Source organism: Drosophila bipectinata, chromosome 2R (assembly GCF_030179905.1).
Source record: "Drosophila bipectinata strain 14024-0381.07 chromosome 2R, DbipHiC1v2, whole genome shotgun sequence".
NCBI lineage: Eukaryota > Metazoa > Arthropoda > Insecta > Diptera > Drosophilidae > Drosophila > Drosophila bipectinata.
The window spans coordinates 18,856,443-18,879,172 of NC_091737.1; the positions used below are offsets into that span (position 1 = coordinate 18,856,443).

The following is a 22,730-nucleotide window of genomic DNA, read 5'->3' on the forward strand; positions in this document are numbered from 1 at the left end:
TATTTAAGTGTTAGGTTGTTAAGGCTTTATTAGCTTCTAAGTTCCAATCCTTAGTCCCTAATCCTTTCGACACACTGAAACGAAGAGTGTTAGAAAGTCTGGAACTTAAACAGGCAACACCCCAACTTACATTCGTCGGCGTCCCAGCCTGGTTCGATGTCCAACTGCTTGTTGCGCTCCTTCAGCCAGGTGAAGAGGGGAGCGAAGTACTCCAGAATGCCACGTCCACTCAACTTCCTCTCTCCGGTGGCTATCTCCATGACATCACGCCAATGCTTGGTGGCCCCCAACTGCATCATGTCTCGCATCTTCTTGCCCGCCTCCTTGCTGTCGTAGAAATCACAGTTGTGCAGCGGGAAGTCCGGATCTCCAGGCTTGTACTGGCCACTAGCAAGGCAGAGCGATCGGTAAAACTGAAAGCCCAGGATTTCGGCCATAAATTTCCTAAAAGAAAATAGGAAATCCTTTAAAAACCGTCTTTTTCACGTAACCTAATCTATGACCCCATATAGATTCTTGGGCCAGCTATAACTTGGTCAACTCTTATCCGATTCTTGAGCGGACTGTTTTAAAAGATTTGTAGATCAATTCTCTTTAAATCTGCATCAAAACCCCAAAACGAAATTTTGGATCGATATTTTTCAAAATTTTTTGGGGAGACCCCTTGGAAAATACAGGATTCCCATTTTTGCCCCTTGGGGAAGCTATATCTTGGCCAACTCTCATCCGATTCTTGATCGGACTGTTTTAAAAGATTTGTAGATCAATTCTCTTTAAATCTGCATCAAAACCCCAAAAATACAGGATTCCCATTTTTGCCCCTTGGGGAAGCTATATCTTGGCCAACTCTTATCCGATTCTTGAGCGGACTGTTTTAAAAGATTTGTAGATCAATTCTCTTTAAATCTGCATCAAAACCCCAAAACGAAATTTTGGATCGATATTTTTCAAAATTTTTTGGGGAGACCCCTTGGAAAATACAGGATTCCCATTTTTGCCCCTTGGGGAAGCTATATCTTGGCCAACTCTCATCCGATTCTTGATCGGACTGTTTTAAAAGATTTGTAGATCAATTCTCTTTAAATCTGCATCAAAACCCCAAAAATACAGGATTCCCATTTTTGCCCCTTGGGGAAGCTATATCTTGGCCAACTCTCATCCGATTCTTGATCGGACTGTTTTAAAAGATTTGTAGATCAATTCTCTTTCGATCTGCATCAAAACCCCAAAAATACAGGATTCCCATTTTTGCCCCTTGGGGAAGCTATATCTTGGCCAACTCTCATCCGATTCTTGATCGGACTGTTTTAAAAGATTTGTAGATCAATTCTCTTTAAATCTGCATCAAAACCCCGAAACGAAATTTTGGATCGATATTTTTCAAAATTTTTTGGGGAGACCCCTTGGAAAATACAGGATTCCCATTTTTGCCCCTTGGGGAAGCTATATCTTGGCCAACTTTTATCCGATTCTTGAGCGGACTGTTTTAAAAGATTTGTAGATCAATTCTCTTTCGATCTGCATCAAAACCCCCAGATGAAATTTTGGCTCGATATTTTTCAAAATTTTTTGGGGAGACCCCTTGGAAAATACAGGATTCCCATTTTTGCACCTTGGGGAAGCTATATCTTGGCCAACTCTCATCCGATTCTTGATCGGACTGTTTTAAAAGATTTGTAGATCAATTCTCTTTAAATCTGCATCAAAACCCCAAAACGAAGTTTTGGATCGATATTTTTCAAAATTTTTTGGGGAGACCCCTTGGAAAATCCATTACTCCCATTTATGCCCCTTGGTGAAGCTATATCCTGTACATTTCTGGATTGATTGTAAGTGAAAATGTAATACCCACTTTGTATTGGATGTTTCCGGATTCATTCCGCGGTAAAACTTAAAATCCAAATCGAAGTCCCTGTTGTTGCGCTGCGACGGAGGCTGCACTCCAGCGAACTTGTCCTGCAGATGCCAGTAGGCGCAGTTGTAGTCCTTTACCCCGATTCTGCCGTCCATGACGTCAACCAGGAACTTGTCATTAATGAAGTACTGAGGCACGGCGATCAGTGTGTGTACTCCCATCCTAAAGAGCCGGTTCAGAGACTGCTCCTCGCTGAGGCTGTCATTCAGGAGAATGTGAAGCCGGAAGAGATGCCGGGCAGTGCCCGAAGCGAGGATCACCGTCTCCGCCATGGCTGCGCCGAAACCAGGACACGGCTCCGTGTCTAGGCCAAAGGGTAACTGCCGCTTGTAAATATTATACTGCAGCTCCGCCATAGTCCCGTGCATCTGCATCATTTTTTTGTAATCCAGCTTAGGGCAGTACCGGAGGGCCACATCCGGCGGAAAATAATACACTTGGGACTTGCAGTCGGGGCCACCTTCGTCGTCCTTCATCCGTCGTGACCACTTCTCGTAGAAATTACTGGCGACCAAGAAAAACACAAGAAATAACACCATTCTTATAGATCAAGATCAACTTACTCCGACATGTGGTTGAGTCCGAGAGACTCAAAAAACTCTGCGGCTTTCCTATTAATTTTGACTGGAGTAACCAGGACCTCCTCCAGGCGGCGATGGACAGAGGGAAGTTGGTGCTGCTTGCTAGGATGCGGGGTGCGAAAGAACTGGTGTGGATACCAGTCCTGTGAGAGGATCTGGTCCATAACGGGGGCCGGAATGGCGCCATCGCTCTTTGTGTCTGCCTTGGGATAGGCGATGCGCACCTCGTGGCGTAGGTAGGCGTGAAGTTCCCGGTACAGCGGCATAATTTCCCACAGGACGGCCTCCATCTCTGCCTGGAAGTTCTCGGTGTCGAAGTGATGGTACCAGGTGCGGGATGGAGTCACATGCCCATTGTAGGTGGCTGCGATCCTCAGAAGACGCACAAAGTCAATGAACGTGGACTTGGCAGTCTCCTTTTCGTTGATGGCCTTGCGCCAGGCGTACCAGTTTATCAGAAGATCGTCGTAGAGCTTTGTTCTTCGGTTCTTTGCCACTATCTGCTGGTCCATGGACATGGGACCTCGAGCCGAGCAGTCCTCCAAAGGACACACCAGCGCTCCGCTCACAAAGTTATGTGTTTGCCTGAGCAGATCCTTGGCTTGTTCGTAATCCTTGGGGCGCAGGCCCTGCAGCTGCAGCTTGGCCATCCGCTGGACTCTGCGACGCAAAAGTGGATCATTGAGCTCGGCCACTGGCACCACGCTGAGATTCGCAGCCAGTTCGTACTGCAGGCGATATGTCTCCGACTCTACTTCCTGCTTGCCATTCAAGGCCTGCCCTCCCAGAGGAGACTTTCCCTTCGCTGTGAGTTGCAGAAAGATGCGGCGTTTCAAATCCCAGATGGTGCGCATCCGGGCGGTGGCTTTGTCGAGGATCTGTTTGGTGGTCTGCTCATAGTCGGTGGTGTGGTTGGATACCTGACTCGAGTCACCCAAGGTCAGTTCACCCACCAGAAACAGCAGGAACAGCAGTAGCTGTATCCCCTTTCGTGGCAGCCGCATCTTGGCCTAGGCTCGCTTCCGTTTCTACTTCGATAAGCTTATCTGTGGGTTTGGCTATTTGTCCGAGTTGGGTTTAGCTTTCCGCGTTCCACCGCATCCGACGGAATCTCAAAGAGAACTGAGCTCTAAGCGCCAAGCTATCGAGGGCTCTTGCCAGCTTATCAGTTTCCAGCTCAGGGCTGGGGCTTATCAGCTCGAATTGCAAAAGAGCGGATCTAGTGCGCAGATCCGTAGCTGTTCAACGTTGCGTATGCGCAATTTTTCTACCTAATCATTAAATTTATTTGTTTATTTTATTTTATTAATTAAATAATAGGTTTGGCAGTGGGTCAACGGTGCGTATGAGTAATGTGTTTACTTATTACGTATACGACGCGTTGACCAGCAATCGAAGATTGTATTCAAAGCATTTTTCTATAATATTTAGTATTGGGAATTAAGATATTCGCCATTAGTCCAGTGGGCCTGGCAGTGGGTCAACGGTGCGTATGAGTGATGTGATTCCATTACGTATACGGCGCGTGGACCAGAGTTGAAGATGGAATCCAAAGACCGAACAAAACTTTTTATGAACATCGTCCGCATGCTGTTGGTTTAGTTTGTCAGTGGCCCATATTCGAGCCTAATCATTTTGACATTTTCTCGTGGAAGACCGAAAGAAGCTGGGGAAGGGGAGGGACGCGGGCGTAGGGCCTGCGGTGCAACAGCAGCGTCGAAATACAGGGAATTCGCCACAGTGTGTGTCCTATAGCGTGGCATTTGTTTATGCCGGCTGACCTGCAAGCGAAAGGGACGGCGGCGATGCGCAAGCCAGAGCTTGGGCTCCCTCTATTGAGAGAGAAGAGAGCATTTCCCTGTGGTGTCCTTTTTTGGCAGAATACTGGGCAATTCCCGTTACACAGGGCTCGTCGGGTCCGTGTTTTTCATCGTTCTGCATCGCGGTCGCCCTGCAGATTACGTCAAACGGAAAGGAAAACCCGTTAGCCGAGCTCAGTCGCCGAAGAACCTTAGAACCGAGCAGTCGCCATGCGAGCTCGCGCGTTTCCACGTACGTCCTTAAAAAACACATAGAAAAGTGAAGTGAAAAGGCCCGAATGGGAATGTTGTGAAAGGCAGAAACAGTGCCACAAAAGGAGCCCCACACGCTACCCACCCCACCCCCTCCACTTACGTGCCATCGTTGGCAATCGGTTAAGCAGTGCGAATACCGTTATAGTTAACCAGCACAAGTGCATTCAGTTTCGGAGGCAGCGAGCGAAAAAATTTTTCAGCGCCCAAAAATAGAGTGAAATGTGTGCGCTGCACGTTGTTTTTGTTGTTAGTAGTGCTGTGAAAGGACTTGGCAAAAGAAGGGAAGGGTGGAGAGCAAAGGAACTGGGGGCAGGGGCCGTTGGGATACAACGGAAACTAACCTACATTTTCGCGCTCTTTCGCACGCTTTCGCACACACACACACACACACCAACGTATAGGGCTGTCTCGCTTGCTCGGGCTGCTTGGCTTGGCTTGCAAAAGAAATCAACAGTAAATTGTAATAACACTTCTCAGCCTGCCTCTGCAGAGGTGTGTGTGTGTGTGTGTGTTCTGCGTGCCTGTATGTGTGTCAAACAATGTGCGTGCAAGAAGTTTTTTTTTTCTTCCTTGTATTGTTAGTGTTTTTTTTTTTTGTTTTTTGTTTTACTGTTTCTGTTTCTGGTTTTGTTTTTGGCCTTTCCCCCATCCCCCAGCCCAGCCTACATTGTTGCACAGTTGCGACTAAATAAAAATGTAATTAATGTAAAATAAAATCAAATAAAACAGCCAGCAACCTCAATTCGATTCGGATTCGGAATCAAAATCGGAATAGTGAGTGCGCCAGTGTTGGGAAGTGGAAAGTGGAACGCGAACGCGAACGCGAATACGAGAGGTCCTGAAGGAAAGTGAAGTGCAGAGTGTAGGGTAGTGCTTCCAAGTGCGTTTGTGTGTGCATCCGTGTGTGTATGTGTATTGTATGTCCATGTCTGTGTGTATGTTGCAGGCCAAGAAAGTTAAAATACAAAAATAGAAATAGAAATAGAAATAGCGGTGAAGTAGTGCAGCACGCAGCACACGTGCGATTACATAAAGCTCACAAATCATCCCAACTATCTCCGAACATCCTGCAAATAATCCTGCGACGAACAAACCAGCGAGCAAACAACAATTAACCGCAAATGTTTAAAGGTAAATCGAAAATGCAAAAGAATGAGAGAGAAGCAGGGAGCAGGGACTCCTCTGTATATATGTATGTATGTATGTATGGTGGCACCGCAACTTTAGCTCATGTGGTGTGGTGGCGGTGGCGGTGGCACCAGCCAGGATTGGGCCATAAATTAGCTCTTGATGTGCACTTAACTAGGCGGCCACACTTTGTTCTCTTTCGTGCGAGAAACGAGAAAGCAAACAAAACAGAAACCGAAACAGCAACAGCAACAACAACAGAAACAAGCTATGTAGCAGTGGGCAGTAGGCACCCGCAAAAATTTGTAGCACAACTTTAGGGGCCACACTTTTATGGGGTAACTTTAAAACCAACCAACTGCTGGTCACGCCCAGAAAACGAACGAACCTGAAAACCAAACAGAATACACACCTCCCCCATCCTCCCCCCCCCAAGGGCCCAGTCCGCCGTAAAATTGTAAGCCAACAACACATTGTTTAATGCCTCGTGCGCTTATTGTTGTAATAAAAGTGTTTTTGACGATTTGTGTTTGTTGGCTGGACCTGGACCCTGCTCCGGCCCCAGAATCTCCTACGGCGTCTTCCATCCCCATCTCCATTTCACCTCTCATCCAACGAGCCAATGGCAGCCTCCATCCATCCGCCATGCCTGCAGCCAGGCTTCCGCCAGCAAACATCACCTGCCATAACGGGGGCGAGCACGGGGCGGAGGCCAACCTGATATTGAATATTTTATGGGCGCCTTCATCTAACGTTTTTCCATTTTTGCCGCTCGCAGACGTGTCAAGAAGTTTGCGAAACGAAGAACAACAGGATGCAGGCCTACTACGGCCAGATACAAGATACTGATGTTGGCAAAAGATACAGATACGGGGATACAGTTGAGCCTGGAGTTGGGATGGACTTTCATGAACTGTATTTGTTTATTGAATTTTGCAAGGCGACTATTTATTAAATAATACCAATGTGACAGTATTAATCCTTTAAGGACGATTTTTAATCTGATTTTAGGGAATTGTACTTTCCTAATTAAGTGATGAATAATTTTAAATTAAAGTTTAACCTAGTTATAGAATGTACCATTCCAATCGGGATGAACTTATGGAGGTCAGACTGTACTTTTACTCAGAATCTGAATAAACAACAATGCCAGGAGCAGCTACAAGAACAAGAACAGGCCGCAAACAAAGCACTGAGCAATGAGCAGCATCCATGTCCTCGTTCCATCGCTCCACCCCCACCTCACCGCCCACGCAACCTCATTGCTCTTTGTTGGGCGCCATTTATCAATTCTTGTATCTTACTTTACTGGTGGGATGTAGTTATATGTGTGTGTGTGTGTGTGCAAGATGCTTGATTCTTTGTGTGTGTGTGTGTGTGCTTGACGCCATAATGTTAATTAACTTTATCTCTACTAAGCTTTAAGTCTTAAATTTCCCCCATTTTCCGGCTTGAGACTCAATCTGTCTCCGAGTCCGTCGCCCTCACACTCGCAGGTGTTTATCTCTTCCGTTACGCACATTACGTTCACGTAAGCAGCAGAGTGAGCCGTTACTTGGCTTACGGAGCACACATACATACGTACATACATACATACGTGGAGCACCATCCATATGTATGTGGATGGGCGGGGATTAGCGCCCTGCCAATTACCGTTACACGACACGACCTAGAGCAATTGTGGGAGAAGCGATTTAATTTAGTCACCCCCCCCCCCCTAGTCACTTTTGCTAGTCTTATGTAAGCTGGAACACATTTCTTCACTGGGCTAACTATTTCTTCTCCTCATCTTCATTTCAGACGCATCGCAAAATGTAAAGCAATAATCAGCACAACAAAGCCAAAAAGCTCACAATAGAAATAGAAGAAGAAGAAAGACGACGTAGCTGGAGGAGGAGGAGTAGCTGGCAGAGAGAGGGCAGCTGAGGAGCTGGGGGCGATGCCAAATGCCATTATTGGAAACTGTCGTAGTCATAAGATTTGCATAGCATAGCAATAGGCATCATGAAAGGCCCAAGCGTGATAAGCACAACAACAACAACAACAACTCCAACAAAAGTATCTCAAGCGTTTGTAACAAAAACGACAACACCAATACCAATACAAACTACAATAACGGCAAATGCGAGAGCTCACAAAATGGTTAACAAAGGGAACGCTGACAATATTAACGGTGAAATGTGCGATCCGTTCGCCTGAAAAAAAAAAAAAAACTGAGCCAGATACACTATTATGCAGATATTCGAACCGAGTGAGAGCGAGAAGGATATGCAGCTGCCCTAAGGATAACACAGGCAGCATTCCAGCATCTATAGATAGTGGCAGCAGCAGCAACAACTAACCAAAACGACGACAATCAGTCAAGATGAGTGATGATCAAACAGCGTCCAACGATGAGAAAGGTGAGTGTCTAAGACTGCCATTGATAGAGACCACCCCATGCCCATCCTTGAGGTGGAATATACACCCCCCGTTCTCATAAATATTATTCCTGAGGTGTCCAATGGCAGGACATCTGGCAGGAGGGTGGCAGGAGGAAGGCCATCAAATCTGTATACGAGGGCATACCTTATGCATTGAAAGGTCGAGAGTAGAAGAAGCAGGGGCAGGCGTCAGGGGGCATGTGGCACGGGGCTGGCTATCCTGACACCCCGACAGCAGCGACACCTGCACGCCACGTCTAAGCACGGCACGTGCACAGTGGTCATTAGACGGGGATATAGTCTGCGATGTCATACGGAAGATTTGCATGAAAAGATGCCTATTACGCGTCTCAGAAGGCTCCTTGATTAAGAGGTTCTATCGATCGAGTGGCTGAGATAGTCCAGCTTATATAAAATAAAAGGATTCAGGCCCAAACATAGTAGTACTATTGTTACTAGTAGTGGCACCCACTGTTCAGCAAGTCGGAATGTGGCCGGAGGAGTGGCAGGCAGTGTGGATAAGGCCGAAGGCATTTACTTTTTGTGCGTGTTGTGCGTTTTGCTGCTCCTTCCCGGGAAGCTACTCCTGCCCCCATGTCCGGTCGTGCTCATCAACATAATTAAATAGCATTGCTCACTGTGTGCCGGGCTGGCTCCTGATCCCTATATTCCTTTTTCTTGATTTTTGCCTGTTTTGGGACCGGGTCCTGTTTTTGGGTGAAATCGAATCGAAGGAGCTTAATGGCAGGACGACCGACGACCCTCTAAGGCCGTTTAAATAAATGATAAACAAATCGAAAATGGGGAAGCGCTGCGCTGCGCTCCGGCCCAAAGTTTTCGGCTGATGACTGGCCGTAAGTTACGCAACCGTTTTACAGGCGCCGATAGAGCGCCATTTGTCCTCCCCGGCCGACAGCAGGGGCAGGGTAGGGTAAAGGACGAGTGGGTGGCCATTGTCAGCGGAGGATATTCCACTGGGGTGGAGGAGCACAATGCACAAAGGCCAGTCAGCCAGCCAATGCTGCCAGCTGCGGATTACGAATATGAACGGAAACGGAAACTAATTAAATATGTAGAGCAATTGCTATCCTCCCGCCCTTTATCCTCTCGATTCACTTTTTCACTTTTTTCCGTTTTTCAGTTTTTCACTTTTTCACTTTTCCAGTATTTTCCCTTTTGTTGCATCGTTGCATTTGGTGGCAGCATCGCTTTAGGTTTCAGTTTTCGGCTTGCCTCCTTTTCAGCCTCCGAATTGGATTTGTCCATGGGGGCAGCGACAGGAAGCAGTATAGAAGTGTAGAAAGTGAGGCTCCATCTGCATCTGGGGCCTCCCTTTCAGTTGCATTCCCAATCCCGTCACCATTGAACTTGTGCAAAGGTCTGCGCAGCTGCAACTGCAACTCCAGTCAGAGTTGCATCCCATAACTTGCAACAATAATAATGCTTTGTAAGTGCACCATAAAAAAATGGTTATTTCATTCATTAAAATGGTAATACTTTTAAAAAATAGCCTTAATCAGAAGCTGGTTTAAAAGTCAGTCATTTAATAACAATTTCTAGAATTATTTTCTTTACTTTAGGTTCAATTATTTCTCCAAGTGTGGAGTTGCAACTGGTTTTTTGGGAAAACCACGACATTGCACATTGCTAGTTGCTAGTTGCTGGTTGCTAGTGGCTTGTTGCTAGTGACTATTCAGTTTTCTGTGTCTGTAAGCAATTTCCTTTTTGTTTTTGGGCGCTTTGAGAATGACTTTGCTTCCGCGTGAAGATGTTTTTGAGCTCCGATTATGCAATACGGGGAAGATGCGTCGTTGTTGCATCTTGGCTCCATCTGACGTTAATGTGCGACCGCCAACCGGTTGGCCCTCTGCCGTCTACCGTCTACTGTCTACCGTCTGCTTGGCCAAATCCCAAGAGATGCAATCCCAATCGAAAGGTGCTCCCCAGCTCCATGCCCCAATGTTAATGAAATGCAATTCGAATGCTCCAGCTGGGTAGTCCGAACTCGGCTTGAGTCTCACTCCCCGCAACATCGTGATTATGAGCACTATTATGATTATGATTTTGATTGGCAACAGATTGTTGCGTTGGTGTCGCCATCCCTCTTCGCCGACAGCTAGTTCCTTATGTAAGTTCCACGTCTGCTTTTGTTTTGTTTCCAGTTAAATGTGTATTAATTATTTCGGAGATGAATCTGCCAAGAGCTGCCAAGCTGCCAAGCTGGCTAGCTGCCTAGCTGGGATGATAATCAGCAAGACGTAATCGAAATGGCCACATGGCCCCGTTTCGGATTTTGATTCGGATGAAAATAGTGCCCACTCAATGCTAATGAAAACTGTAGCTAATCAACAGCGAATGCATAACCGAGGATGAGCTGGTGGAGGTGGTGGGTGGAAGGTGGCAGGTGGTAGGTGGTAGGGGTGGCCAGTGGCCATGACCTCTTCCTCCGACTGGCTGGCAGTCCGTCAGTCAGTCGAACAATGTTGCTGATGTAAGAGCGAGAGGATGATGATGAGCGAAACAAAACCCACGGTACTTTTTCGCTTTTCTTTCATTTTTTTGCCAATGTTGCAGCAGCAGCTCGGGCAGGACAAGATATTTTTGATGATGCTGCCGTTGCCGCTGCCGCTGCAGGCGAGGCTTAACCCAATAACCCTCGAGAGCCACTTGGCCATTTGGCTCTTCAAAAAAAAGGGCGAAATTCCGGGCGGGCAGGTATCTTCATTCCACTGACCCGACCTCACAGAACAGAACCTGTTTTTCGGTAAACATTTCACTCTCGCTCTCGATCTCGGTTGAAAAACAGCAAATGGCATCATCGGGCTAATTTCCGGGGATGGGAAGCGTCGTCCATCAATGGGTTAATGACGGACGACCCCGGCACTGGCCCGGCAGCCAGATCCCAGTCCCTTGGCCAATCGTTATGCAAGTGGGGGCCAACAATAAGGAATTGCCAATAGGAAGTTCGTATCGTATCTGCATAAACATCCATAAACATGAACGTCAACAAAATACCTAACGGTTTGGGTTTGGGGATTGTGAGATACATAGATATAGCCACAATAACAAAAAGCTCTGGGCCATAACTAAAACTGGAACTGGTCAAGTTGCATATTACAGCAGTTCAAATTTCGATTTTTTACCAAAAACAAAACCAAAAAAAAAGCCAAAACAGAAAACACAGCTTAGGGCTAGGCGGATTTTCTCTCCAACGAAAGTGGAGCACCAGAAGCAGAAGCCGTGGCTCTCCATCGAGATACAACCTATGGATACCCGTAGCTTAAGATACAGTGAGAGTGATGCACGGAAAAAAATCCTCACTAGACTTATGGAAGGTAATCACCCGTAATGGGTTTCCAACTAGTTTTAATTGCCTTTTTATGAAAACTCCATCAACCACATAGGTTTTCTTTAAGATCTATCTTTCTTAATGAAGATAGCTCATCCCTATATCCCTAAGATACCAAGAAAAAAAGATTGTTTCAAGTGCACTGGAGTATTTGCAAAGGGCACATGCTGGGATGTGATGAGATGAGATGTGAAAGGTCAACACTCTCGTCCCGCCATCCCAGCCAGTGGGAGCTGGTAGTGAAGAAAGCAAACCTGGAGAAGAAACAATGTGGCCTTCAATGGGTCGCGGTCGTGGTCGTGGTCGTGGTCGCCGAGAGAGATAATCTCTTGCACTTGCTCGCGCAGCCAGCCGCTTACATAACCTTCCTCGTGGGGCAAAGCGGTATAAAGCGGCGCGCAGCCGCGATCCCCGAATCATTTCCAGTCGGTAGTCGGTCGAGAGGCGAAAAGTATCAGCATCCCATCCGAGAGTTCAGAGAAATGGCAGCTCGTTTCATAGTGAGTTATTGGAGGACCCAGACTACAGCTAACAGAGGATCCTAACCCATATCTCTCCCCCAAAACCCAACTCCAGATCAGTGCGCTCCTGCTGGCTAGTCCGGCTGTCTGGGGCAAGCCCACCTTCGGACGGGAGCACGTCCACATCCGCATCCACTTGCCGGAGAGCGGTGGTGGCGACCACGGAGGCCATGGAGGCGGTGACTTCGGAGGATATAGCGGTGGTGGCGGCGGCGGCGGCGGTGGCTACGAGATCCACTCCCACGATGGCGGCTATAGTGGAGGCGGCGGTGGAGGAGGTGGTGGCGGCCATGTGAGCACTTACGCCATCATCACAGAAAACCACGGTTACAGCGCTGGCGGCGGCGGAGGTCACAGCTCCGGCGGCGGCTACAGCCACGGTGGTGGTCACGGTTCCGGACACGATGACGCCAAGATTGCCGCCATTGCAGCTGCTGCTGGTTCCTCTTCCGGAGGAGGCGGCGGTCACGGCGGACACGGCGCTGGAGGAGACTACGGTGGCCACGCCATTGCCAATATTGCTGCCATTGCCGCCAGCTCGGACTCCTCCGCTCACGGAGGCAGCAGCGGATACGGTGGCTACTCCGGCGGTGGATACAGCGGAGGTGGTGGTTACAGCAGCGGCGGTGGTCACGATGCCGTCATTGGCGCCGCCATTGCTTCCAGTGACTCCCATGGATCGTCCGGCGGATACGGCGGTGGCTCCTCCTACAGCGGCGGATCCTCCTACAGCAGCGGATCCTCATACAGCAGTGGAGGATACAGCAGCGGAGGCTACAGCAGCGGAGGATATAGCGGCGGACATGGCTACAGCAGCGGAGGCGGCTCCAGCTACGACACTCAAGTAGTGGCGGCTGCAGCAGCCTCTGGCAGCGGTGGCTCCTACGGAGGATCCTCCGGCGGCGGCGGTGGCGGCAGCGGTGATGGCTACAGCTATTCGGCGCCCGCCGCCGGCGGCTGGTCGGGATCCAGCTCCAACTGGCGGTAGGCAGAGGGCGGCTGCTCATCCCCGGCCTGGCCATTCGGTCGTCTAGTCTACTCAATGCTCATGTCCTCCAGCTCCCATTCCAACCATCCCTCCATGGACCTAACTTATATATGCAGATCATCCTACATCCCACACCAGATGTGCCCAACAAAATAAACCATGCTAGTGTAAAATTATGTAAAAACCCGACTTTATTGGGACCACGAGTTCCCCCGCTTGATGTGGCCCGTCTTGTGAGTGGAGTGGTCCTTGTACGGGTGAATGAAGCGCCGGTTGAACAGGTCGTAGATGGTGAAGTAGATGGCGCTGGTGAAGCCGGCCTTGAGCAGAGTGGGGATCATGCCCTTGTAGAAGCCCCCAAGCCCCTCCTCTTTGTAGGTAGTGCCGATGCACTCCATCACCGTGGGGCAGTCCGGATTACGGCCAAAGCTCTTGCGATCGCCCTTGAAGCCCTTTAGCTGGATGCGTTTCTTTAGCAGATCGGCCGGGTAGACCAGCACCTTGGCAGCCACTCCGGCCAGGGCGCCGTTTACAAACAGAAAGAATCCATGGATGTCGTGGGCGTGGGTGGCAGACACCTTACCGTTGCTGCGCTCCTGGTAATGTGTAAAGGCCAGCACCATGGCGTTCAGGTACTTGTAGAACAAAAAGTTGGCCCCCACCAGGGGGAAGATCTGGACGAGGGTGAACTGCAGGCCCCGGGTGAGGCCGGGTGTGCCTTCTTTTTTCCATATCCGCCGCAGTCCTTCGAACGTGCCCATCCGGCTGCGTCCAGTAGTCGGATCGGCGGCCACCACCTGAGTGCGTACCACATCGAAGGGCTGCGCGGCCACCGCTCCCAAGCAGCCGGCGAATCCGCCACAGAAAAAGTACAGCAGGAAGGGACGCTCATTCAAGTAGGGCACATGGTGGGCGTGGAACCGGAACTGCTCGTAGGACCAAAACTGGGTCAGGGCGTAGGAGATGCTCAGCACCTGGCCGGCGTTGTGGCCGCGCATCAGGCCGCGCAGTCCCTCCTCGACGTACAGGGCTTTGAACGCATGTATCACCCCCTGATACTTGGAGGCCTTGTGGGCTCTACCAACGGGCTCCACCTGCATCTGGAAACGGATCTTCAGGACGTCGAAGGGCTGGGTGAGAAAGCGAGTGACGGCGCCAGCGGTGCCGCCGCCGAGGGCCTGCATCAGTTGGACGAAGGGCGAGTTGTCGGACATCGAAGCTCTGCTATTCCTCTATGGATAGTCTATGGATAACATCTATGAGTAGCTCAGCACCTTCCTCCGAGGCTGAAGTAGTACTAGTAATAGTAGAAAGACTAGTAAAATAGTAATTTTAGTAAAATCCTCTAGAAATATTTCGTATATTTCCTTCTAATATTTTTTTTGACATTTTTCGAAAGATCACTATGAATTTCAATAATTATTGTGACCATTATTTTACATAGACAGAGTTGGGATTGGGATTTGTAGGATTGGAAGTAGAAGGGTTCTCTAAGATGGGTCTGGTGGAGTAGGAGACTCACCATCCTTGCGAAGAAAAGACTAGTAACTTCGTCTTCCAAAATTGTTGGCTTGATTATTTATTAATAAATATTTAAATACATGTTTTAAAAAAACACCAGTATCCTCATCTGATCCTCTCACATCTCTTCCAGCTGTCGCCAAGCACCAAGTCGTCGCGTACACCCAAAAGTCGCAGGTCAAGCACGAGAACCGGCACATCCAGCTGGTGCGGGAGTATGGCTTCCATCCGCGCACCAAGGCCTCCGTGGAGGATGGGGATGTCCTGCCCCGCAAGTTCGAGCCCTTTCCGGAGCACATGTACGGCAAGCCGCTCGAGGAGATTGACACCTTCATCTACGAGGAGGTAAGTTGCGGCTGCCCCCTGGCCCCAGGCCCATTGCCTGCACTCATTATCCGCAGGGACTCACCCCGTTTGGCCGCCCATTGGCTCTAATTAAAAAGTCACACGGACACGACCCAGTACCCGGATTTCAGGGAGGCGAGGATGGGGCGCGGCTACCTGGGCGCGGTTAGGGGGGGGAAGTGCAAGTGGCGCAACGGAAATGGAACGCGACGCGGCTCGGTTTTGCTGCTGTTGCTCTTATTTTCGCTGCCTTTTGTGTTGCATTTGCGGCATTGTGAGGCACAAGTGCAAATGTGGCACAAGTATCTGTAACTGGGGTTAATGGAAACGCCTAGAACGACCCTCGTGGCAGGGGCTCTCGAAACCCTGAAGTCGAAAAGGAAATCAGCGTAAATGCCAAGCGCTCGTTAAAATTCAAAGCCGGCACTATATTATTTTGGGAACTGGCCTTAACTTATACAAGAAGCCATTCCAGAGACACACAGGTGGCCAATTGGATAGCAGACTCACCAAATAATATAGAAGCTATGCCCCAAAGAACTGGCTATTTATGAGACATCCATTCCTTTGAGAGTCCCCAAAGTACACACATTTTTTTAATGCCAATCTTTCGTTAATTGCTAGCAATCTCACCGCAGGTGTGAGTACACAGGCTCGCAAATATGGGTCATGCCATGCACAGAAGCGCGGGGTGCTGGGTGCTGGGTGCGGAGTGGGCTACAACCCTGCCCGCTCCGGGCCAGCTAAGGGCAGCCAAGTTGACAACCATATTTACGTGACTCAAACAAAACTGGCCGCAGTGGCAGTGGCAGCAGCTACAGTGGCGGAGTGGCATATACCCATATAGTACACAACGCTGCCGCAGCAGCCGCAGAGGACAAATTATAGGCGAGCATGCAAGTGTACACTCAGCTCAAGACTTGGTGGCTTTTGGGGGCTGCCGAGCTTTCCACACAGGCCACGTGTCGTGGCCAAATAACTCCGGATAACGGAACCAACCGGACCGGGGCAGAATAAACATGCAAGTGACCAAGCCCGCTAATGGGTCAGGGAGAAAGAGAGAGGGATGGAGAGGTGGGAACCTGGGTAACTCGGAGGGGGAGATGAGCCCACCTGACATCGAGTGATGTGTTTATCGACCGAACGGACCGCATATATCCCACTAAGTCCAAGACAAACACAGCCCGGCGGGCAATCTATAATTAAATCTTATTGGCCGGAGGAGAATCTCCTCTAAAATATTTGGTAACCCAGAGTGCCTTACGGCCAAACATGGTCCAAGACGTAGAGCTGAAATGCAAGCTGCGAACCTCCCAATCCCGACCGACCGGAGCCTCCTGTCGATGTCTAATGGAGCGCACTGCTCTGGTGTCCTAGATTCTATAATTAAATCTCTCTGTTGCCGAGTCCATGGCTCCGAATCACTTGCTCACTCCAATAAAAAGCGTTTTCCGCAAACATCCACTGCAGGTGGAGTGCCCAAGTGCTTAATTGCATTTAATGGTATTCCTCTGCTGGCAAACAAGGCCTGTCTGTTCGGCAGGATAAGACCCAGCCGTTGCTTGTTTGCCCAAGCTGCCTGGCTGCCTGCCTGCCCGCCTGAGAACAAGGACCGACACAACTTTCCATTTCGGACCACTTAAAAGTACACATGCTTATCCTTAAGCTCTCCACTAACCACAAAGACGCAGGAGGGGGACAGGCTGGCTGGCTGGCGCTGGATGGGCTGGCTGGTTCATGCAAATTTCCAGAACAAAATGCTAAATGGCAAACTGCCACCCAATCGTAATTTCTGCTTGTTACATTAAAATTTCAGCTTACTCGGCTGAGCGACATTTATGTGTGTATTACAGTGACAAACGACCTTCAAACAAGTGGGCGGATAGGGCAGGGCAGGGCAGGCCAGAGCATGGCGGTGGCGGGAGCGCAAACATCATCCTCGGCAGGCCCATCTGCATATATAATTGAAGAAATCAAGGCGCTAATGAACAGCTCGGCTCTCGTCTGGGCCTGGGCCAGTGCTGCTGCTGCTTCTCGCTCCCCTCCAAACCAACAAATCGATATTTCCGAATGTTGCCCAAGGAGCGTTGGGGCAGCGTAACGGAATGACGAGCGCACGACACGCGCTCCCTGGGGGCACCTAAAAAAAAAAAGGACCAGATCTGCGCCTGGAATCATTGTATTCTCCTATTGGGCGAGAATTTACCGCCTTGGCTGCAAGAATACGAGGTGATCAATCTCTAATGGTGGCTTGCGTTCCTGATTCCCGGTTTCTTGCGCCAATATCTAGCCGGCAATCAAAACGAAATAAAAATCTGCAAAAAATCCGAAGCAACACTCGGGAAAACGTGCTCACGCATACACACACATGACCGAGTGCGGTTATGTTGAACACGCCTCGCTTTTTCTTCACCACTACTCTCACTCTCATTAATAACACATGCTTTTTTTTTTTTCATTCGTGGAACTTTGCGAACATCCAAGTAATTTATTAGAATCAATTTTACGTTAAATTTCCAAGTGTGTGAATTGTCAATGCACATTTCGGGTTTCAATGTAAACTGCTTTGCCAAATTACATGTGGGCTTCCATTTGCCGGATGCCCAAACGGCGTGTTCTCGTGTCTGTGTAGTCGGGCAAAAGTTCCTGCAAATAAATGTGGGGAAAAACGCCGCAAATTAGAGTCTTGCGTGTGCTGGGGTTAAAAAAGGGGAGCTCCGCTGGCTCGACACTTACCATTTCGTACTGGCGAGAAGGCGCTAGGATTACTTGGACCTTGCACGCATCTTCCTGCGCTTACGCTTCAACCTACGCATACGCTTCTTACGCCACTGCAAACGAAGAACATAGTTAATTAGTATTCGCTTATCTAATTGCACTTGAAAAATCACTATATTTTCACTTGAATTCTGATTTTTACCTTAGCTCTCATTTTCCTTGTAGTCTGGGAGACGGTCAATGAAAGAAAGAAAGAATTTTCAGCGGAAGTCTAACGTGTCGAGTTTGACAGCTAGTGCTGGGGTATCGTTGATTTATCGATATCTTAGCTTTTTATTGCTAGATCTAGCCGTTTCACTCTAATTTCTAGCCATATTTAGAGTTTTTGCAACACTGCCGGCAAAGTCGCGCCGAATCGGGCATGAATTTACGAACCGGTAACAAAAGGAACCACTATCGATAATTCTATCGATATATACCCGGTTTTCTGAGAACAGTATGGTACAAAGCTTAAGAAAAAATGGCGCCAGAATTTGAATATTTCCTAACCTCTATTATGAATTTTAAACAGCTTATTAGAAATGAAACCAATGGGCCAATTCAATAGTTAAACTTTATATTTCACGTTGCAGACATTCTGTGTGGTGTCAAAGCGATTCCGGAAAAACTACATCCACCGCTTTACGGGAACCAAGAGCCTATTCCTGTTCCATCCCTGGAGCCCGGCGCGACGCGTGTGTGTCTACATTGCCACCAACCAGTTCTTCGACTACTGCGTTATGGCGACCATCCTGTTCAACTGCATCTTCCTGGCCATGACGGAGACGGTGGAGGAGGCGGAGTGAGTATTCCACAATGGATAGCCCCAGTAGCTCTTTTCTGACGTCCTTATCTGTTGTATTACTAGGTACATCTTCCTGGCCATCTACAGCATCGAAATGGTCATCAAAATAATAGCCAAAGGCTTCTTGCTCAACAAGTATACGTACCTGCGCAATCCATGGAATTGGCTGGACTTTGTGGTCATAACCAGTGGATATGCCACAATTGGAATGGAGGTGGGCAACCTGGCCGGGCTGCGCACCTTTCGCGTTCTGCGCGCCCTCAAAACGGTGTCCATTATGCCGGGTCTGAAGACGATCATCAACGCATTGCTGCACTCCTTCCGCCAGTTGGCCGAGGTCATGACGCTAACAATCTTCTGCCTCATGGTGTTCGCTCTGTTCGCCCTGCAGGTCTACATGGGGGAGTTGCGAAACAAGTGTGTGCGCCAGGTGCCATCAGACTGGACGAACGTCTCCCACTTGGACTGGCAGATGTAGGTGAACTGTAAACCTATTCTTGAACTTTCAGCAAACACTCTTTCATTTCAGATGGGTCAACGACACTGACAACTGGCTCTACGACGAGGAGGAGCTGCCCGTTTTGTGCGGAAACCTCACGGGAGCCCGTCACTGTCCCATGGAATATGTGTGCCTCTGCGTGGGGGAGAATCCCAACCATGGATACACCAATTTCGACAACTTCATGTGGTCCATGCTGACCACCTTTCAGCTGATTACCCTGGACTATTGGGAGAACGTTTACAACATGGTAGGTCATCTAAACCATTCGCTTAGGCTCCACCTAAACCATTCACTTTAGGTTCTAGCCACCTGCGGCCCCATGAGCGTTTCCTTCTTCACGGTGGTGGTGTTCTTTGGATCCTTCTACCTGATCAACCTGATGCTGGCTGTAGTGGCTTTGAGCTACGAGGAGGAGGCGGAAATAACGAATGAGGTAAGAGCAGAGCTGCTTCTTTAAAAAGTACATTTATCCAATCCTTGTGTACCCCCCCAGGAACGCAAGAAAGACCTGCTGGACCACCGTGACGACTCGACCTTTAGCTTCGACCCTTCGGTGTTGAATGTGAAAAAGCTTAACAAGAATAACAAAAAGAAGATTGACTCAAGGAAGGGTGTCCTCTTGGCCTCCTACAGCAAAAAGAAGACTCGACGAAAAAAGGCAAAGGGCGGCAAGGATGCGGGAGCCACCAATGGCAACGGAAGCGGAAGCAACGGCAACGAACCCGGCAAGTCCCATTCGGCCACGCCGAGTCCAGGACCCAGTCCACGTCACAGCGCCTCGGATCGCCCCTCGGCCCTAGCACTGCAGGCCCAGAAGCAGTACCAGCAAATGGAACAGGCCAAGGCCAGCGGAGCAGCCACAAGCACTGCCACCACTGCGCCCACGCCCAAGGCCAAGATCAGCTTCCAAGACAGCGGAGTGGGCGTGGGAGTAAAGAACCCCAACATGCTGTATCCATCCGACTACAAGGGCCAGCTCATCGTGAGCAGCCGGCAAACCAGCTCCAATTCAAGTGGCGTTAATCGCGAATCCTCGCAGGATGACTCGGGCGTTGTGGACGACCACGAGGAGCAGGACACAGCTAACGAGTTGGGGCATGTGTCCACCGTGGAGCTGGCTCTCTCTCCGCGCGAAGTGCGCCTCATAAAGTGCAATGGAAACATAGCCCGAATCAAGAATCACAACGTTTATGCGTTGCACCAGGAGTTCTCCTCAGAGGTGGTTGTTATCGGTGGGTTCACAGTACAGATTTGAGAAGACAATGTTATCTAATTATGTTTCCCACCAGACGATCTTCCTGATCGAAACTGCGACCGCTGCGTTCATTGCTGCACCGACTACGAGAGCTGGCTGCAGTTCCAGAACTGCCTTTACAAAGTGGTGCGGGATCCCCTGTTCGAACTGGCCATTACATTGTGCATAGTGTTGAACACCGCGTTTCTGGCCATGGAACACCACGGGATGAGCGAGAGCTTCCGCAATGCCCTGGATGTGGGCAATAAGGTAGAGTATTCCCAACGCCCAGAAATGAAGTATATCCACATTCCTCTTTCTTTCCCATAGGTCTTTACGTCCATTTTCACCTTCGAGTGCATCGTTAAACTGATGGCCTTGTCCAAGGACTTTTTCCTGTGCGGCTGGAACATCTTCGACCTGCTCATTGTGACCGCCAGTCTCCTGGACATCATCTTCGAGCTGGTAGACGGTCTCAGTGTTCTCCGTGGACTTCGATTGGTAAAGTAGCGCGATGCTCCCACCCGATCTCCCTTGACACAGTTTATGATCTTTCCAGCTGCGGGTATTGAAACTGGCCCAGTCTTGGACCACAATGAAGGTGCTGCTGAGCATTATCATATCGACCATCGGGGCCCTGGGTAACCTCACGCTGATCCTGGTCATAGTCATCTACATATTTGCTGTCATCGGAATGCAATTGTTCTCCAAAGACTATACACCCGAGAAGTTTGACCCGGATCCAGTGCCAAGGTGAGATTATATTCAACCATGCTTTGTGTTTTGGAATATAGTGCCTTTTTTCGTTTTCTAGATGGAACTTCAACGACTTCTTTCACTCCTTCATGATGATATTTCGCATTCTGTGCGGTGAATGGATCGAGCCCCTGTGGGATTGTATGCGTGCCGAGGAGGAGGTACGATAATTGGGTTCCCCAAAATATGAAGTGGTATCTAATAGTCTGAAATCCATCCACAGCAAGGAGCCTCCACCTGCTTCGCCATCTTCCTGCCGACGCTAGTGATGGGAAACTTCATGGTGCTCAACTTGTTCTTGGCCTTGTTGCTCAACAGCTTCAACTCCGAGGAACTGAAGTCGAAGAAAGAGGCAAGTCGGATGATCCCCCCAAGCTCCCTATTCCTTTTACGCTCGTGAATGTGTATGTCGTCTAAATGTCGTTGTGTGTGCCAAAAAAGTTGCCTAAAAACCGAAACAACTAAATCCATAGCTCGAGTCTTGACAGGAGAGATCCTTTTCTCGCCGTGTCCTAAACTGATAACCTAAACTAAACCAGTTGTGCCGCTCGGCTACCGGGTAGATTGATTATTATTTTGAATTTGAATCTGCCTTGCACCTTGATGTGGTTTCTGTGTGGTGTGTGTGACATTTTAGCTTCATCATGGAATCGCGCGATGGCACCCAGCAATTGACGAACCTATTATATCATACACCATCCGATCAGTGGCACTCTTCTTTTTCAAATCAACCAGAAAACCCTTTATAATTTTCATGTTTTTAAAATTAAGTCTCACTAAACTCCATTGCTCTCTGCATCGTATTACTAATTGTGCTAAATGTTCTTAATAAATATTTAATTATTTTACATACTAATAACCAGTTTCCACCCAGCACAAGCCTGGTCCTTGTCTGAAGGAGGGCCTTGTGCTGGGACCTACGTATCGGTTCTATCGGTACCTCTTCCCCAGGGGCTTGTTCTGAGGCAGTATCTAATGTCCTTTCAAAGATGACTCATGGAAGTCTCTGGTGTTTCTTCAGCCCAGAAAAAGCCTCTTTAACAATCAATGTAATAAAAACTTTAAAATGCACTTAAGCGTAATCTAATTAACCCAAACTTCTGTTGTCAACTTTGCACAATGCGTTTAAATCTAAAATCTAAACACTTAACACTAACACTAAAAAACCCCGAAACTAAAAACCATTTAAATACACTGAAAACGTTAAACAGATTTTCAAGAAAAAGGTAATTTTTCCAACTAAACCGTTCTACTTGCTTTTAAACTAGCTTGCCTTGTTTGCGTTTTGAAATAATCCGTAAATCTAAATCCAAACATGTAAATACTTTGTGAACATAGAGTAGTTGACCATCAGGCTCCAGGACCTACTTACTATATAATTGTATATCTTTTGTGTTGCCTGCTCTTAGCTACCAGTAATCCTGTTCAGTTCTGTTACCTATTGGATACCTATATATCTATGTGTATTAAAAAGTCCTTTTTAGCCAGCTCTCCTTTGCTCCTCCTAGTCTGTATTTCCTATTAACCGTCTCCCCTTTCCGTCCCTGATTAGGAGGTGGGCGAAGAATCAAAGCTGGCTAGGAGCATCGAGCGCGTCCGCGACCTGATCCGCAAGAAGCGCCAGGAGCGCAAGGATCGAAAGGAGCGCAAATATGCGGAGAAATTCCAGCAGATCGTCCTGGAGGCCCAGCAGCAGGCTCACGCCCAGGCCCAGTCCGATCAGGCTTTGGGGGTGCTGGAGCGGGGCGACAAGTCAGGTGGCGGTGTGCTGGTCGAGACAAAGTTCCACAGACTGAGCTACCAGGTGAGTTTCTGCCCTCAGAACATATT

General features: G+C 48.7%; 4 protein-coding genes and 1 long non-coding RNA gene across 10 annotated transcripts in view; 2 read left to right on the plus strand and 3 right to left on the minus strand.

Annotated features, from left to right (window-relative positions):
- Positions 1–2: 2 nt before the first annotated feature.
- On the minus strand, positions 3–3,601 carry Ance-5. The gene is made up of 4 exons (XM_017241269.2): positions 2,479–3,601; positions 1,853–2,419; positions 131–444; positions 3–74 (listed from the first exon to the last, which is right to left on the minus strand). The coding sequence occupies exons 1-4, from the start codon at positions 3,498–3,500 to the stop codon at positions 58–60; spliced, it is 1,920 nt and encodes a 639-aa protein (XP_017096758.2). The 5' UTR covers positions 3,501–3,601; the 3' UTR covers positions 3–57.
- An 890-nt stretch (positions 3,602–4,491) lies between these two features.
- The window catches only part of NaCP60E (Na channel protein 60E), a 28,398-nt gene continuing 10,159 nt past the window's right edge, over positions 4,492–22,730 (plus strand). For 3 of the 6 annotated variants that reach the window (XR_011442458.1, XM_070278786.1, XM_070278789.1), the window contains exons 1-15: positions 4,492–4,575; positions 5,301–5,702; positions 7,500–8,101; positions 14,635–14,846; positions 18,197–18,405; positions 18,472–18,882; positions 18,938–19,157; positions 19,209–19,343; positions 19,404–20,142; positions 20,200–20,414; positions 20,475–20,645; positions 20,704–20,897; positions 20,959–21,061; positions 21,124–21,252; positions 22,453–22,704. Coding sequence is in view for 5 of the 6 variants with exons in the window: in XM_070278786.1 (XP_070134887.1) it covers positions 8,065–8,101; positions 14,635–14,846; positions 18,197–18,405; positions 18,472–18,882; positions 18,938–19,157; positions 19,209–19,343; positions 19,404–20,142; positions 20,200–20,414; positions 20,475–20,645; positions 20,704–20,897; positions 20,959–21,061; positions 21,124–21,252; positions 22,453–22,704 (3,027 nt within the window). In the remaining variant the exon portion in view is untranslated. Of the gene's footprint in view, positions 4,576–5,235; positions 5,703–7,499; positions 8,102–14,634; positions 14,847–17,945; positions 18,066–18,196; positions 18,406–18,471; positions 18,883–18,937; positions 19,158–19,208; positions 19,344–19,403; positions 20,143–20,199; positions 20,415–20,474; positions 20,646–20,703; positions 20,898–20,958; positions 21,062–21,123; positions 21,253–22,452; positions 22,705–22,730 lie in introns of those variants that run through there. The other 3 variants (XM_070278787.1, XM_017241096.3, XM_070278788.1) reach the window with 3 other exon arrangements.
- LOC108125079 (uncharacterized) lies at positions 11,859–13,156 on the plus strand. The gene is made up of 2 exons (XM_017241098.3): positions 11,859–11,971; positions 12,048–13,156. Exons 1-2 carry the CDS (start codon positions 11,954–11,956, stop codon positions 12,978–12,980), a joined length of 951 nt encoding a protein of 316 aa, XP_017096587.2. The 5' UTR covers positions 11,859–11,953; the 3' UTR covers positions 12,981–13,156.
- Positions 13,149–14,413, minus strand: Tpc2 (Thiamine pyrophosphate carrier protein 2). The gene has a single exon (XM_017241100.3). It carries the CDS (start codon positions 14,192–14,194, stop codon positions 13,172–13,174), a length of 1,023 nt encoding a protein of 340 aa, XP_017096589.1. The 5' UTR covers positions 14,195–14,413; the 3' UTR covers positions 13,149–13,171.
- LOC108125081 (uncharacterized) lies at positions 16,972–17,922 on the minus strand. Its single transcript, XR_001773274.3, has 4 exons — positions 17,767–17,922; positions 17,583–17,677; positions 17,053–17,492; positions 16,972–16,986 (listed from the first exon to the last, which is right to left on the minus strand). It is a non-coding gene; the product is annotated as an uncharacterized lncRNA (long non-coding RNA).